General features: G+C 45.5%; 4 protein-coding genes across 4 annotated transcripts; 3 read left to right on the plus strand and 1 right to left on the minus strand.

Moving 5' to 3' along the window:
- Nucleotides 1–197: 197 nt before the first annotated feature.
- Nucleotides 198–1,067, plus strand: PCOAH_00035480 (Uncharacterized protein; the record flags this gene model as incomplete). Its single annotated transcript, XM_020060339.1, has 4 exons — nt 198–229; nt 470–565; nt 681–790; nt 994–1,067. 4 exons carry the CDS (start codon nt 198–200, stop codon nt 1,065–1,067), a joined length of 312 nt encoding a protein of 103 aa, XP_019915586.1.
- Nucleotides 1,068–3,438: 2,371 nt separating this feature from the next.
- Nucleotides 3,439–5,556, minus strand: PCOAH_00035490 (Nucleolar GTP-binding protein 1; the record flags this gene model as incomplete). Its single annotated transcript, XM_020060340.1, has 1 exon — nt 3,439–5,556. The coding sequence occupies one exon, from the start codon at nt 5,554–5,556 to the stop codon at nt 3,439–3,441; it is 2,118 nt and encodes a 705-aa protein (XP_019915825.1).
- Nucleotides 5,557–7,239: 1,683 nt separating this feature from the next.
- On the plus strand, nt 7,240–10,496 carry PCOAH_00035500 (Membrane protein; the record flags this gene model as incomplete). The annotated part of the gene is made up of 2 exons (XM_020060341.1): nt 7,240–8,457; nt 9,405–10,496. The coding sequence occupies 2 exons, from the start codon at nt 7,240–7,242 to the stop codon at nt 10,494–10,496; spliced, it is 2,310 nt and encodes a 769-aa protein (XP_019915580.1).
- A 630-nt stretch (nt 10,497–11,126) lies between these two features.
- On the plus strand, nt 11,127–12,380 carry PCOAH_00035510 (Cytoplasmic tRNA 2-thiolation protein 1; the record flags this gene model as incomplete). The annotated part of the gene is made up of 1 exon (XM_020060342.1): nt 11,127–12,380. One exon carries the CDS (start codon nt 11,127–11,129, stop codon nt 12,378–12,380), a length of 1,254 nt encoding a protein of 417 aa, XP_019915964.1.
- Between the last annotated feature and the right edge of the window lie 374 nt (nt 12,381–12,754).

A 12,754-nucleotide genomic window follows, 5' to 3' on the forward strand; every position in this document is an offset into this window, starting at 1 on the left:
GCAAAGAAGCCAAGTAGCTAAAACTATCTTAGTAGTTAACGAATCGAGTGAACCATCGAAAGGAAAGAATTTGTGAACAGAAAAAGTGTACATCCACAGCCGAAGCCAGCGAATGCGCAGCTTTACGGCGCGCTAAAGAGAAAGGATTCCCCTGCCCAAAGTACCACCAAAAGCTTAACAAATGAACGACGCACAAAATGAAGTACGCGGCTTTTAGGAGCTCCATGAGGTACAACACATCTGTTCATATGTTCGCATGAAAAAAATAAAAAAAAGTGATGCAGGTTGATTTAAGCGGCTTGGCCAAATGTGTTTTTTACACAATGGTGTTAAGCCAGGGGGATAGATAAAGCCGTTCGCTCTGTTCCTTTCCGTTACGTGTTTTTTACGTTATCACTTCGCCGTTCATGCTGCTTCACCGTTGATACCGTTCCACCGTTGATGCATCCTCCTACCATCGTGCCCTCAGGTTTGCTGCCAAATTTTGCGGCAACAACAACTACAAGCTCTACATGAACAGCGTACCTCAGTTTTCGACCTTCGCCTATGGGAAGCACCTTAAAACGTAAGTCCATCTGGATTGTATGTGCAAATAGAAGTGGGTCTATAGGTACACCCTAAACAGACACTCACTTGGTTGGTTTGCTCATCTTTGCCCCTCCACTCCACCCCCAACGCAGCAACCCACTCACGAACAGACTGGACGACCTGCTAAAGCGGAACTCCACGTTGATCAGCACAATTAGCATTAACGGACTCGATGACCTGATCACACAGTCGTCTAAAATTGGTGAGTCCTTCTTGCATGACGTGCTTCGGCAAAACGGCCAGTTGGCCATGCTCGTCACCGCACTACGGAGGTATACCCTTTGGCGAACGTTGACATGCGCACATATAGACGCACACGTGTATGTGTGTTAACGTATTGACTCCTTCAACACTCCCCCCATTCACTCATCCCCTTACTGCTTCCCCCCCCCGTTGACGTCGCAGAATCCATTTCAATGGCTGATTGGCTACTCAACCTAGTGGAAGAATATCAATGTATGATAAAATTATACCAGTAGGAAAAAAAAAAAAAAAAAAAAAAAAAAAAGCTTGCTTAAATGTACAAGCGAAAAGAGCAACCGAGTGTACACGTGTGAGAGGGAGAGAGAGAATGAGAACTGAGGAGCGTGCCCACATGCGCAACCCCATCGATGCGCCCGTCTCGACGCACCCACCTGAGCGACTGCTTCACTGCCACGGTTATTCCCCCGTTTCGTCTGTGTTTTTTTTTTTTTTTCCCCCACCTTTCTTCAGCCCAAGATAGATGTATACATTTTATGAACACGTTCATGCAAAGTGTGTCATGAGTTGTATGTTCATATGTTTTGTGTGTGAGGGGAGGAGCAACTTTTTTTTTATACGTATCTGTTTTGTGAAAACATTGGCCTTGATTGTTTGTTTTATTTGGTGACCCCACTGTGGGGGAAAATATTTTTCCTTTTCATGTGACCGTTTCGTAATTGTCTTGTTGTTGATTCATCCCTGACGCGTTCGCCCCGATTACGCAGGCAGCAAAGCTGAATTGGCCTCTAGCCAGGCTGCTAACCAGGCCGCAAACTAGGTTGCTTACCACAGTATGTATTTGCCCCTACATGGTGTTGTGCCGCTTGTGAGACATCTCCTATGTATTTACACGGTTAAATGTGCTGCGTTTCTTTGCGTTCCGTTGAGCGTTGTGAACCTCCATGTAGAGTGAATTGAGTTGATGGGGTAGGCGGGACTAGCACATCCACATTCGTATGCCACGTAGTTTTACCACCCATGAGGTGGCCCCCTCCCCCCTGCTATTCATGCCTGCGTTGTTATGCACTTCTCACACTTTCTCCTCCCCCCCCTTTTTCACCCACCTCTTGGTAGTAATTCTATCACGTGTAAATATGACCACAATAAGGTTAGCACTTTTTAAGGCACGTCGGAATGAACCAACAGGGAGGTGTCATCCCCCATTCGGTGTATGCGTGCGATCACTACGATCAGTGGGTCCTGTCCATTTTGTCCCAATCCATTTTTGCTATCCACCTGTACCATTACCTTGTGTCTTCTCCATGTTATGCCATTTCTTATTGCCTATCACCAGCACATGCATGAGTGGGTGTGTACCTGTGGACACGCAACTTCGTGCACATGAGGAACCGAGTGCCCAATCAGGGGAGTCACCTCCTCCCACTCCCCCTATACGTATATAAATACATCTTTAACATATATTTTTTTTTTTTTTTTTTTTTTTTCTCCATGTTGTGTAAATACATGTGATACTAAAGCAGTTGGTTTTCCATTAGGAGCATTAATGAGTTGCCATTATGACCTTCCTACGTGAGTGGAGAGAATGCAGTGAATTGTCCTTACAAGATTGTTTCCGGAAAGATGAAAAAGGGAAAACACAAACTGCCAGAGTCAGTGCCATATTGGTATGAATTTTTCAACCTACCGTCAGCATTGTACGAGCTTCATGCGACCGTCACATGTTATTTTTAACTTTGGAGTGGTTAACTTTTTATTGCAATTTTGTTTCCCTCGTTTTTGTGCCATGTCCTAGTGGGAGTGTCACCCCCCCCAACTAGCGTCTAGTCGCGTCCAAGCAGTAGCGGACGGGGGGGACGGCCACATGTGTATATGTTGTGTGGATTATTCCTAACTGTGTGTGTGCGTGTTACAGTTGCGTAGGAGTAGCGGTGAGAGGGGGAGTGTGCCAAACCACGTGCGCATATATATATGTGTGTGCATGTGTATCCACGTGCCTGTGCTCTTTTTTTTCTCCTTCCGATAGGCCACTTTTTACAAGAAATTTGGTTGTGACCGCGCCATGGCACATACACATTATTGTGTCCGCCCTGCACACGTCTGCGCAGTCCTTTGGGCAGTTGCTTGTGCAACAATCGTCCATGTAGACATTTCGCATCCATTTCGTAATAATTTGCCTGTACACTTTGCACTCCCCCCACTGTGCGTGTACCCATTTTAAAACCTTCTGTTTTTTTTTTTTAAATGCAACTCGTACTGGACCCCCAAGCGAGGACTCCAAAGCGGCCTCGAAAACGGAGCATCCTCCTTTGGGGCCACAAAATTGTGCGAATTAAGACATACGACAATTGAACCACGCAGGTGGGCATAAAAGTTAGCGCAAATGTTAATGCAAATGTTAACAGCAAAGGCTGTTACAAAAGGTGGCGTAAAAGTTGGGGAAACACTTCCCCACCAATAGGCGCTGCAAGTTGGCCGAAAAAAAGGAAGCCAATCTTTGCAGCAAATGCACACACAGAGGAATTTCAAAATGGCTAGCTGCCTGAACAGGCAATATATTTTTTTTCTTGGCTAGCCAGTTGTGACTTTTTTTTTTTTTTTTTTTTTTTTTTGCTAGCCCTCATTTCCCCTTCGGGGGTGCATCAGGACTTAGCGCCTGGAGGTTTTACCTATGGACCTCTTTCCCGAAAACAAATGTCGCGGCTTCTTCGCCGGGATGGAGCGGTCCGCTTCGCCCTTTGTTCCCTTTTCGATTTTCCTGTACGCAGCTTTGTTCAGTTTGTATGCCTTTCTCCTCTGCAACTCGGTCGATGTGCTCTGGAAAATCTTGGACTTCTTCGTTGGGTCTCCATACATGTTATCCTTAATTTGTTTCTTCTTGCAAATGTCCTTTTTCACCTTCTGCGCGTTGAGGAGGCTCTTTGCAGATCCCTTGGAGGAACCATTATTCTTGGCGGTTCCGTTTAGTGTGCCCTTTCTTCTGGCCCGCTCGGTCATACTTTTGAGTACCTTCTCCTTGTCCAATTTGAGGGTATCCAATTTTTTGCCCATCTCGTCAATTGTTTTGTTTTTCTTGTGATACAGTGGTTGCTTCTCTTCATTCAATTTGGCACTGAGTTTCAGTCCCTTCAGTCGGAGGGCCATGCGCTCCAAAATTTTTTTCGTTTTAAACCACATGGGGTCGATCTCTGCGTCTTGATCGAACAGTTCCTGTTCTTCCTTTTCCAACTCGAGTAACTTCTGTTCTATATCCAAGTCGACAAAATCGCTGATATTTTTTCCGTTGTATATTTCGGGGATTACATCATATTTGTGCTCCTCCTTTATGTCGTACACGCTTCTCACGTCGACGGAGTAGACCCCTGCGCCTCCGCGTTCGTTTTGCAGGTCGATTTGCAAGACTCGGTCATCCTTGCGGTTGCTCAGGTAGCTCTGCCTGGATTTATTTTTCTTTTTCAGCTTTGCTTCGCGCATGGTGAGGGGGACGGTCTGTTCAGCAAGGGTGTTTCCATCTGCATCAGCCGTATTCTCGGCGTCTGCCTTGTTACCCTGCATTGCTTCCTCATCCTTCGCTGCTTTCTCCCGTTCTTCCCGCTCTTTCCTCTCCTGCCTCTCCCTTATGACTGACTCCGGAATGAAGGGCGCCCGTTCCTGGTTGACCCTGCGCTCACCCAACTTTGCATTGAGTAGATTTTCTCGATCCAGTTGAAATTCGGCAGCCTGGTCACTTTTCAGCATATCACAAGCAACCTCCTTTGCTTCCTCCACACCGACCCCGGTCAGTGTACTGAAGGAACAAAACTTCACGGGCACCTTAGCATCGTCGATAATTTGTTTTATGAGCATTTTATTATCCACAGAGAGACTGTCCAAATTCGTTTTGTCAATTTTGTTAAACCCAATGACAACAGACTTGTTCCGAAAGAGAGTTCTAATAGAGTGAAAAAGATTAACCTGCTCCTTAATGGACATCCCACATTCTTCACTAATATCTATAATAAAAAGGATAACTCCGTTAATGTGCGCTAACGCAGTGATGGTGGTCATTTCTATGGTGTTTCTATTTTCTAGAGATCGATCTAGCAATCCTGGCGTGTCGATAACTTGGAACCTATTCAACTTATGGTCGAAATGACCTACGTATAAATTTGTCGTCGTAAAGGAATATGGTTGCACCTCTACATTTGCTCTAGAGACGATATTAATGAAGGAGGACTTTCCTACATTGGGTGCACCAGCTAAGAGGATGGTTTTCTTATGAGGGTTTATGGATGGGAGCCGGGTTAAGTTCTGTCTCACTTCTTCTAAGTAAACTAAACTGGGTTGTAACTTCTTCACCATTTTGCACATACGTCCGAGCGCACTAATTTTTAGCATCTTGCATTTGTACAGAGAAGAACTGAACTTTAACAATTTAATATAATCCTGACAGATGCGTTTTACCGACTTCACTGCATAGCTACATTGTCCCAAGGCTAACTTGTAGTGGTCCCTGTCGTATAGGATATTGGCCAGATCAGAATAAAAAGGATGTATATCGTCCAACTTGGGGAAGTCATTTATTATGGTTTGTAACTTTTCTCGGAAGAGCTCCTGGCACATTTTCACCTTCCTCATGTAAAAGTTCCTTATCCTCGTTATTTTAAATCCCTTATGGATTTCCGTGGGCGTTTTCCTCTGCGTCCTGGAGAGCACCACGTCCACCAACTCCTTCGCGTTCACCACCGGCTTGATGTCCTTGAACCGGTACAGGCTGGATTCCTTCATTTTGGCAACAGCGTGAAGAAAAAGAGTTACCCAAAAATCAGGTCAGCCTAAAGCAGTAACCGCGCAGGTGGTGAAGAATATTAAGAAAAAGTCAAATAGTACAATTGTCAGGCGATGTTCCGACTGGAGAGGGACTTTCCTCCCTTTATCGAATTGCGAACAGAGAAGTCACAACTGTAAACTCGCTGAACGGTTGTTCCCTAACGGTTCGTTTAACCGCCCAAGTAATCATTTCAGCATTGCTCCTCTTCTCATCATATTGCATGAAAAGAGTTAAAGAAAAAGTGGAAGTTGCCTTTCTCCACTGCAAAGTGGGCAAGATTAAAAAAAAAAAAAAAAAAAAAAAAAAAAGGTGAAGGGATACTTTTTTTTCTACCCCGAAATGATCGTGACGACTTATGTTTGTAGTTATTTTCCCCTTCTACGTAAGCCGCGAAAAAGGTTGGTGGAGGATGGCGCTTCTTGCCACGAGGCGGGATCGAATTCGCGATGTAGGCGGCAGCCTCAAGGAGCAACCTAGCTCGTGTAGCGTCGCGTCACGTACATATAGGCATATTTTTATAAAGTCACTACGTATGCACGTTTTTTTTTTTTTTTTTTTTTTTTTCTTACTCGTCCCCTCTGCATGCAAATCGCGCCGCTTGGAGGAGGGGGCGAAATTCCCTGCAGCGTGCCTTTTGGCTACTCATCCGGAACGGCGGAGACAATTTGAAGTAGATAGAGCGGGAGCCCCAAGTTGCACGCAATTGCCAGGAAGGAAGCGCCTGGAGAACTGCGGCCCGACCGACGGAGCGCCACCACCCCCGTTGAGGCAACTTTTTTGTTTCCGTTTTTTTTTTTTTTCTTCCCACCAGTCAAGAAGCAATCGGAGTGGAAAATATAAAAAAGAAGCTTGTGAAAAAAAGCAAACGAACTAAATGCGACAAAGCGAGCGCAACACAGTTTAATGAACTCCACCAAAAGCGCAAACTTACCCGTAAGTAAAAACGGCGGCCAGAACTGGGCGTGCAAAAAAAATATAGGACCAACCACAGCCCACGAGGAGCTATGCATATGTGAGCCAGGACGGGCAACTCCTCAAAAAAAAAAAAAAAAAAAAAAAGCTTAACCGCAAAAGTGTGGTAAACTGTTATACACGTTGCTGAGTTTTTTTTTTTTTTTTTTTTTTGTTATACATTTTTGAAGGAGCATATTTTACCGCCCACCGTTTACAAAACGGTTTAAAAGATAGCAGCGCGAGGAATGTCCCCTCCTTTGCATTTTTTTCCTGAGTTTCCTCGCATGGAAGCATGTTGGTGAAGGGAAGGAGGAGGAAGACCTAAGCCGTTAGAGGGGCGCAAACAACGGGAAGGAAGGAGTTCTCCTTGTAGCTACCTGTTTGGGACCATCCCATTTGTGATTACTCCTTTTTGATTGATTACTTTTTTTTCCCCTGTGGATGCCCAACGCGTGCTACGCAGACGAATGAGCTTACCCCTTTTCATGTCGCTCCGTTGTAACTTCACCTCCGAAGGGAGACACGCATGGCCGAAAGGGGGGGAAGCAGCAAGGAAAGCCTGTCTCGGTAGCTACCCACCTGTGTACCTACCTGCGTGACGACCTACCTATGCACGTGTGCACCTCGAAAGAAGGAGCTTCCCCTTGGTTAACCGATGATATGAAGGTAACGCGGAAGAGGCGAAAATGAGGGTCGGCCACTTTTCCTTCGTTCGACTTTTCCTTTTGCTGAGTTTGTTGGTGCAGCGCCTTCCCGTGCAGAAGCAGCAGCAGAGTTCCATTCCACCGTGGAGGTACCCCGATGAAGGGGACGACCACCAACCCCGGAACGCCTTCGCCCACGTGAGCAACCAGATGAAAGGAACGTGTGATTTTTCGACAGCGCCCCTAAATGTGTCCAGCAGTGAGAATGACATAGTGCCTCTGCTAGGTGGAGGTGACGCCCCGTTGGGTGACGCCCCTCTCAATGGTGATCGCCCCGATGAACGAGTACAACACTGTGTGCAGTTTACGAAAGGAATGGAAGTGCTCACGTTCGTGTGCCCCAAAAGGAACACTGAGGATTACGTCGGAGTGGAAGTCAGACCAATGGACTGCTTCGAGACAGTTCGTATGCCAAACGGGAATAGCAAAAAATTAAGTAACGTGTTGAAAGGAGTCCAGCTGGAAAATAGAGACACGGACTTGCTAAGCATCAGGAAGGTTTTCATCCCACCGACCATTTATAGAAATGTTATTTTCGAGTGCACATGTGATAACAGCCTAACCTTTTGGAATAACAGAATGGGTGCCAGGGGTATAATGCGTGTTCACCTTAGGAAGAACATCCTCTTTGGCTGCGATTTCGACCACACAGTGGGTGAAGAATCTTTAGAAGATGTAACGAACGCACTACCTGTAGGAGGAGACGCTACCGGAGGGGCGTCCGCTGATTGGTCCTTCTGGCGGAACTTCGGTCCTACTGCAGAGGAACTTGCAGAAAAAAACAAAACGGCCTTCTCCCAATTTTATACTGAAGGAGAAGTGAAAGACGCGAAAGAGAAGGGCATCGTTTGTAACGTGAAAATAACAAAGAGGGAAGTCTACCTGGGGTTGGTATGCCCCCCCGGATATGAAATGTATCCGTCTAATTGTTTCGAGAGAGTGCTATACAAGGATAGCATAGTGCGGATGAGTGAGTTAATTAAACACCATGCTACGTTTCATGTGGATAGCAACAGGAGGATGTCTTTTGCGACTTTTACGCTAAACAGGAATGAGAACCCAGCTGGGTTCACCTGCCTCTGTGTTCGCGTGGATGTCCCGGAGGCGCCTCCCCTACAGGCAAACTTTGTTTACAACAATTATGAATCCTTTGGATTTCACTTCGGTTTGCTTTACTGGTTGGTGGTGCTGCTTCTGTTGGTGTTGTGTCTGTGAGAAGCGCGGTTTAGCCAATCGGAGAGGAGCAGTGCAGACACACAGTGCAACTACCCTGCATGCGTGTACCTGTGCATTTAACACCGTGCTGCAATGTTAATTCCTCATACAGCGCATTCTTTTTTTGTAAAACAACACCACTTCGTACCGCTGAGTATTACTACGTACCCCTCCGCGTTCGAATCATTCACTTTTATGGCTGCTTCAATTTTTTTTTTTTTTTTTTTTTTTTTTTTTCCTTTTTCCTATGTCATTTTTATTGTCTCCCCCCCGAACTTGCACAATATTAAAATAAACGCGTTTGTTTTGGTAAGCGAATGTTGTCTGGCCTGAGGCGGCAACATAGCAAAAAGAGACGCGCATGGTGCATCATGTGATGATTCGCGTCGACCCATGTGCGGTAAATTCTCCTCCGAGGAGAAAGTATAGCAAACGGTTAAGTGAAGATTGTGGGTGTGGCACGTTAACGGGAACCCACTGAATAGAAAATAATTTTTTTTTTTTTTTTTTTTTTTTTTTGCAATGTGCACAAATATGTTGGTGCATGTCGAGCGTCCTTTGCAGAACGCGTGACGCATCGCCGCACCGTGTGTAATTCACAGCCCCGCCATTGTAATGCACCGCCTTGCAAGCGGCGATCTGTTGTTGGACGTGTTGCAATTTGCATCTGACGTGACTCAACATGGAGGAGGGGTTTGCTCCGCCCTCCTAACCCTGTCTCGGCACGCGTGTTTTTCAAAAAAAATTTCCATCCATTTGTTCATGGGTGAAAAGGAAACAAGTACGAAGGAATGAGTACCCCTACATATGAACAGGCGAAAGTGTTCGGTTAGCCGCCGCAAAGTAACACGACACGCTGTCGTAAGAAAAAGACGGCATTGTAATTTTCGCCCTTTCTGACAAATCGCACGGCATCATAGCATTTTATACAGATTCATACCTCTTCGTATAACTCCATGCAATTCCCCGTCATGCGCGTGGTGAAGGCCTCCCTGTGGGGGCAGCTGCTCGTCTGGTGGTTAACCACTCCGGTGGACGGATTCACACACACGTGTGACTTCAACGACGAGCTAACCCTCGAGTTTGACGATCAGCAAATGGCCAATAGAGAAAGAATCTGTACCCTAAAACCAGACGTGCTAGATAAGGTAGTCATAAAATGTGGGTCCGAAAAAAACAAATACGAGTTGTTGCCAAATAACTGTTTCGAACAAGTGTATACATCCAAGTCGATGAGAAATGCACAACACTTGGTGCAGTATCTTCATGGAGCTGCAGCCATTGTGAAGAGGAAACAAAACCAATATAACAACTCAAGGGAGAGAAGAAACTACGATGATGTATTTTTTCGAGTGCCACCAAACATGGATAACGAACGAAAGGCAGTCTACTGCCTATGCCAGAATAAAGCCAAAATAAGGGTCCGAAAAAAAAGTGGACATATATACGATAAGGATATTTTCAACACCGGTATTGTGGAAGTTGTAATTCCTACTCTTCCCCAAAGGATTATCGGCTGTGACTTTACTGAGAACACATCTCCCTTGTTTACCAAAGGGTATGACGTGAATTTTTACAAAAAAGTAGAAAACAATGAAAACGAAGATGACGTCATTTGTAGGGTTAGAGCGACGGAAGGGAAATTCATTGGCTTTAAATGTCCAGCTAACTATAGCATCGAACCTGAGGAATGCTTCCTACAAGGATTTAACCTCAGTGGCAAGAAGGAACCACTTCAGACCAAGGTTAACCTGAAAGAACTAGTTATGGATCATTACAACAAAGTCTTCTATGCTCGTGTTCCCGACAGGATATACCAAAATATGCACTTCTTTTGTGCATGCGTTTTGGAGCAAAAGAGATTGGTTGCCCACTTTGAGTTTATTGCCACTTCAGGTGATGGAATTAGTATGAGTGAAGCGGGTGGGATGAACGTTTTGCAGGGCCGCAGTGCTGGGACTGTAGCCACTGGAATGGGTTTCCTCCTGCTTCTGCTCTCTGGAGTCCTTTACTTTATGTTGTAGTTGTGCTGCACAGTTGAGGGGCGAAGAACACCCTCTGCCCGAATATTTTTTTTTTTTTTTTTTTTTTTTCTCATCCCCGTCACGATGCCACCTTTTTACCTGCTTAACTAGCTTTTTCTATTTTTTTTAAAACTTTCCTAATTTTTTTATCTCCTTTTAATTTGGTTATACCCTGCCTTTGCCGCCTGATCGGGGCAACACTTCCGCGGGTGCATGACCTAACAGGTGTTCAGTTCACTATTCTCCAGTCGAATTTCGTGCCGTCCTTTTCTGCGGAACGTTGTTTCGTTTTTCCTCTCCAGGAATGTAATTGCCGATAGGATGCAACTCAGCAGAGAAGCAGGGGGAGGGTAAATTGAGAACCCCCTCTCATGTCATCCGTTTAAAAAAGGAGGAACGCATAAGTAATAATACGTTCGTTGCGGGGGGAGAGTTTCATCTGAGGAAGGAACATCAGTTGGGGGAGAAGATGCGTGGGGGCGGTGGCTCAGGGTTTAAGCGTGCTTAGCAGGAAGACTCCCTCCAAAGGGGATAACCCCACGTGGAGTGTAACTAAGTAAAATGGTATAGATTTTTAACAGTTTAACTGCCTTACCGTTTTCCTTTTACAGCTTACTGGCCCCCCGAAGGATGGTGGATGGGGGGGGGTACACCAAGCCGCCCTGCGAACAGTGCGGGGAGAAAAATGTCTGCATGATGAAACCCTCCAACCGGAAAAAACTCTGCAGGGACTGCTTCACCGAGGGCTTCGAAGAAGACGTACACGCTACAATTGTAAAGAAAAACATGTTTCATGAAAAGGACAAAATTTGCATTGCCGTGTCGGGTGGCAAGGACTCTAGCGTGTTAGCACATGTTCTTGTTCACATAAAAAAAAAGTACAACTACAAGTGGGATCTATTCCTGTTGGCCATCGATGAGGGCATAAAAGGTTACCGTGATGATTCGCTAAAAATTGTATATATGTTGCGGGAGAAGTACAATTTACCCCTTAAGGTGTTAAAGTTCGAGGATATTTTCACCTACACCATGGACACCGTTGTTAGTTTTATCGGGAAAAAGAACAACTGCACCGTTTGCGGTGTTTTTCGGAGACAGGCAATGGAGAGGGGTGCACTACTATTTAATGCCACCAAGCTGGTGACGGGGCATAATGCAGACGACTTGGCAGAGACGATTCTTATGAACATGTGCAGGGGCGACCTGGAGAAACTGGCCAAGGGGGTGGACACGATGTCGGAAATGAAGATAGAAATATCACAAGTGGAAAAGGAAAAGGGGGGGTCATGCTGCGGCGGCGAGTGCACGCGGGGAGAAGCCTCAATAGAACGTGGAACGGACAATCCAGATGCCCTAATAGAAGCTTCACCTGCCACCCATGTGGAGTTGGCCCCACCGGAAGAGGAACATCCGTTTTTCCTGCCCCGACTGAAGCCCCTCATGTGGTGTTATGAAAAGGAAATCGTCCTATACGCATTTTACAAAAAGCTGGACTACTTCAGCACGGAGTGCACCTACTCCCCCAACTCATTCCGCGGAAACTTACGGAGCTTCATAAAAGACCTAGAAATGATTAACCCGCAGTTCATACTTAACATAATTCACTCGTCTGAATTTTTTTATCACAACAGCAGCAGGAGGAAGGTGCTTCAGGTGTGCGAGCGCTGTGGAGTGTACACGTCCAACCCGGTCTGCAAAGCTTGCCTCATCGTGGAGGGGCTGCGAAATTATAAAGACAACTCTTTTCTGTACGCCAATACGAAGAAGAAGAAGAATGGGGAGAGGCGCCGCATCCCCATACAGTACGACCCGGGGGTAGCTGCGCAAAATGCCAAGCGTGATAACAATGCCAATGTAGGGCCGGGTGCGGAAGCTTCTGCTTAAAGTCAGGTGACACATAATCCACATGACTATGAAGCGTTAATCGCGCAGCTTATATGTTTATTTTTTCCTTTTTTTTTTTTTTTTTTTTAATATGTAATTATTTTTTTTGTGTGTACGTACACCAACTGCTAACCGTGGAGTACCCCTTTTCTTCCCTTTTTAATATTTGTCCTCTTATGCTCATTTGAAGAATAACGTAGGCATAGCCAATTGGGGCAACACCGCATGTCAGTGGGGGTCCATTTGCGGAGAAATGAAACGCTGCACAGTAGTTATTTTATTTTCTCTCCTACAACTTTGTCATTTTTTTTTTTTTTTTCCAGCTAGCCAATTTAAAAATTGTTTTCCATTCCCCAATTCGCTGTAGGGGCAGT

This window comes from Plasmodium coatneyi, chromosome 11, assembly GCF_001680005.1.
Source record: "Plasmodium coatneyi strain Hackeri chromosome 11, complete sequence".
NCBI lineage: Eukaryota > Apicomplexa > Aconoidasida > Haemosporida > Plasmodiidae > Plasmodium > Plasmodium coatneyi.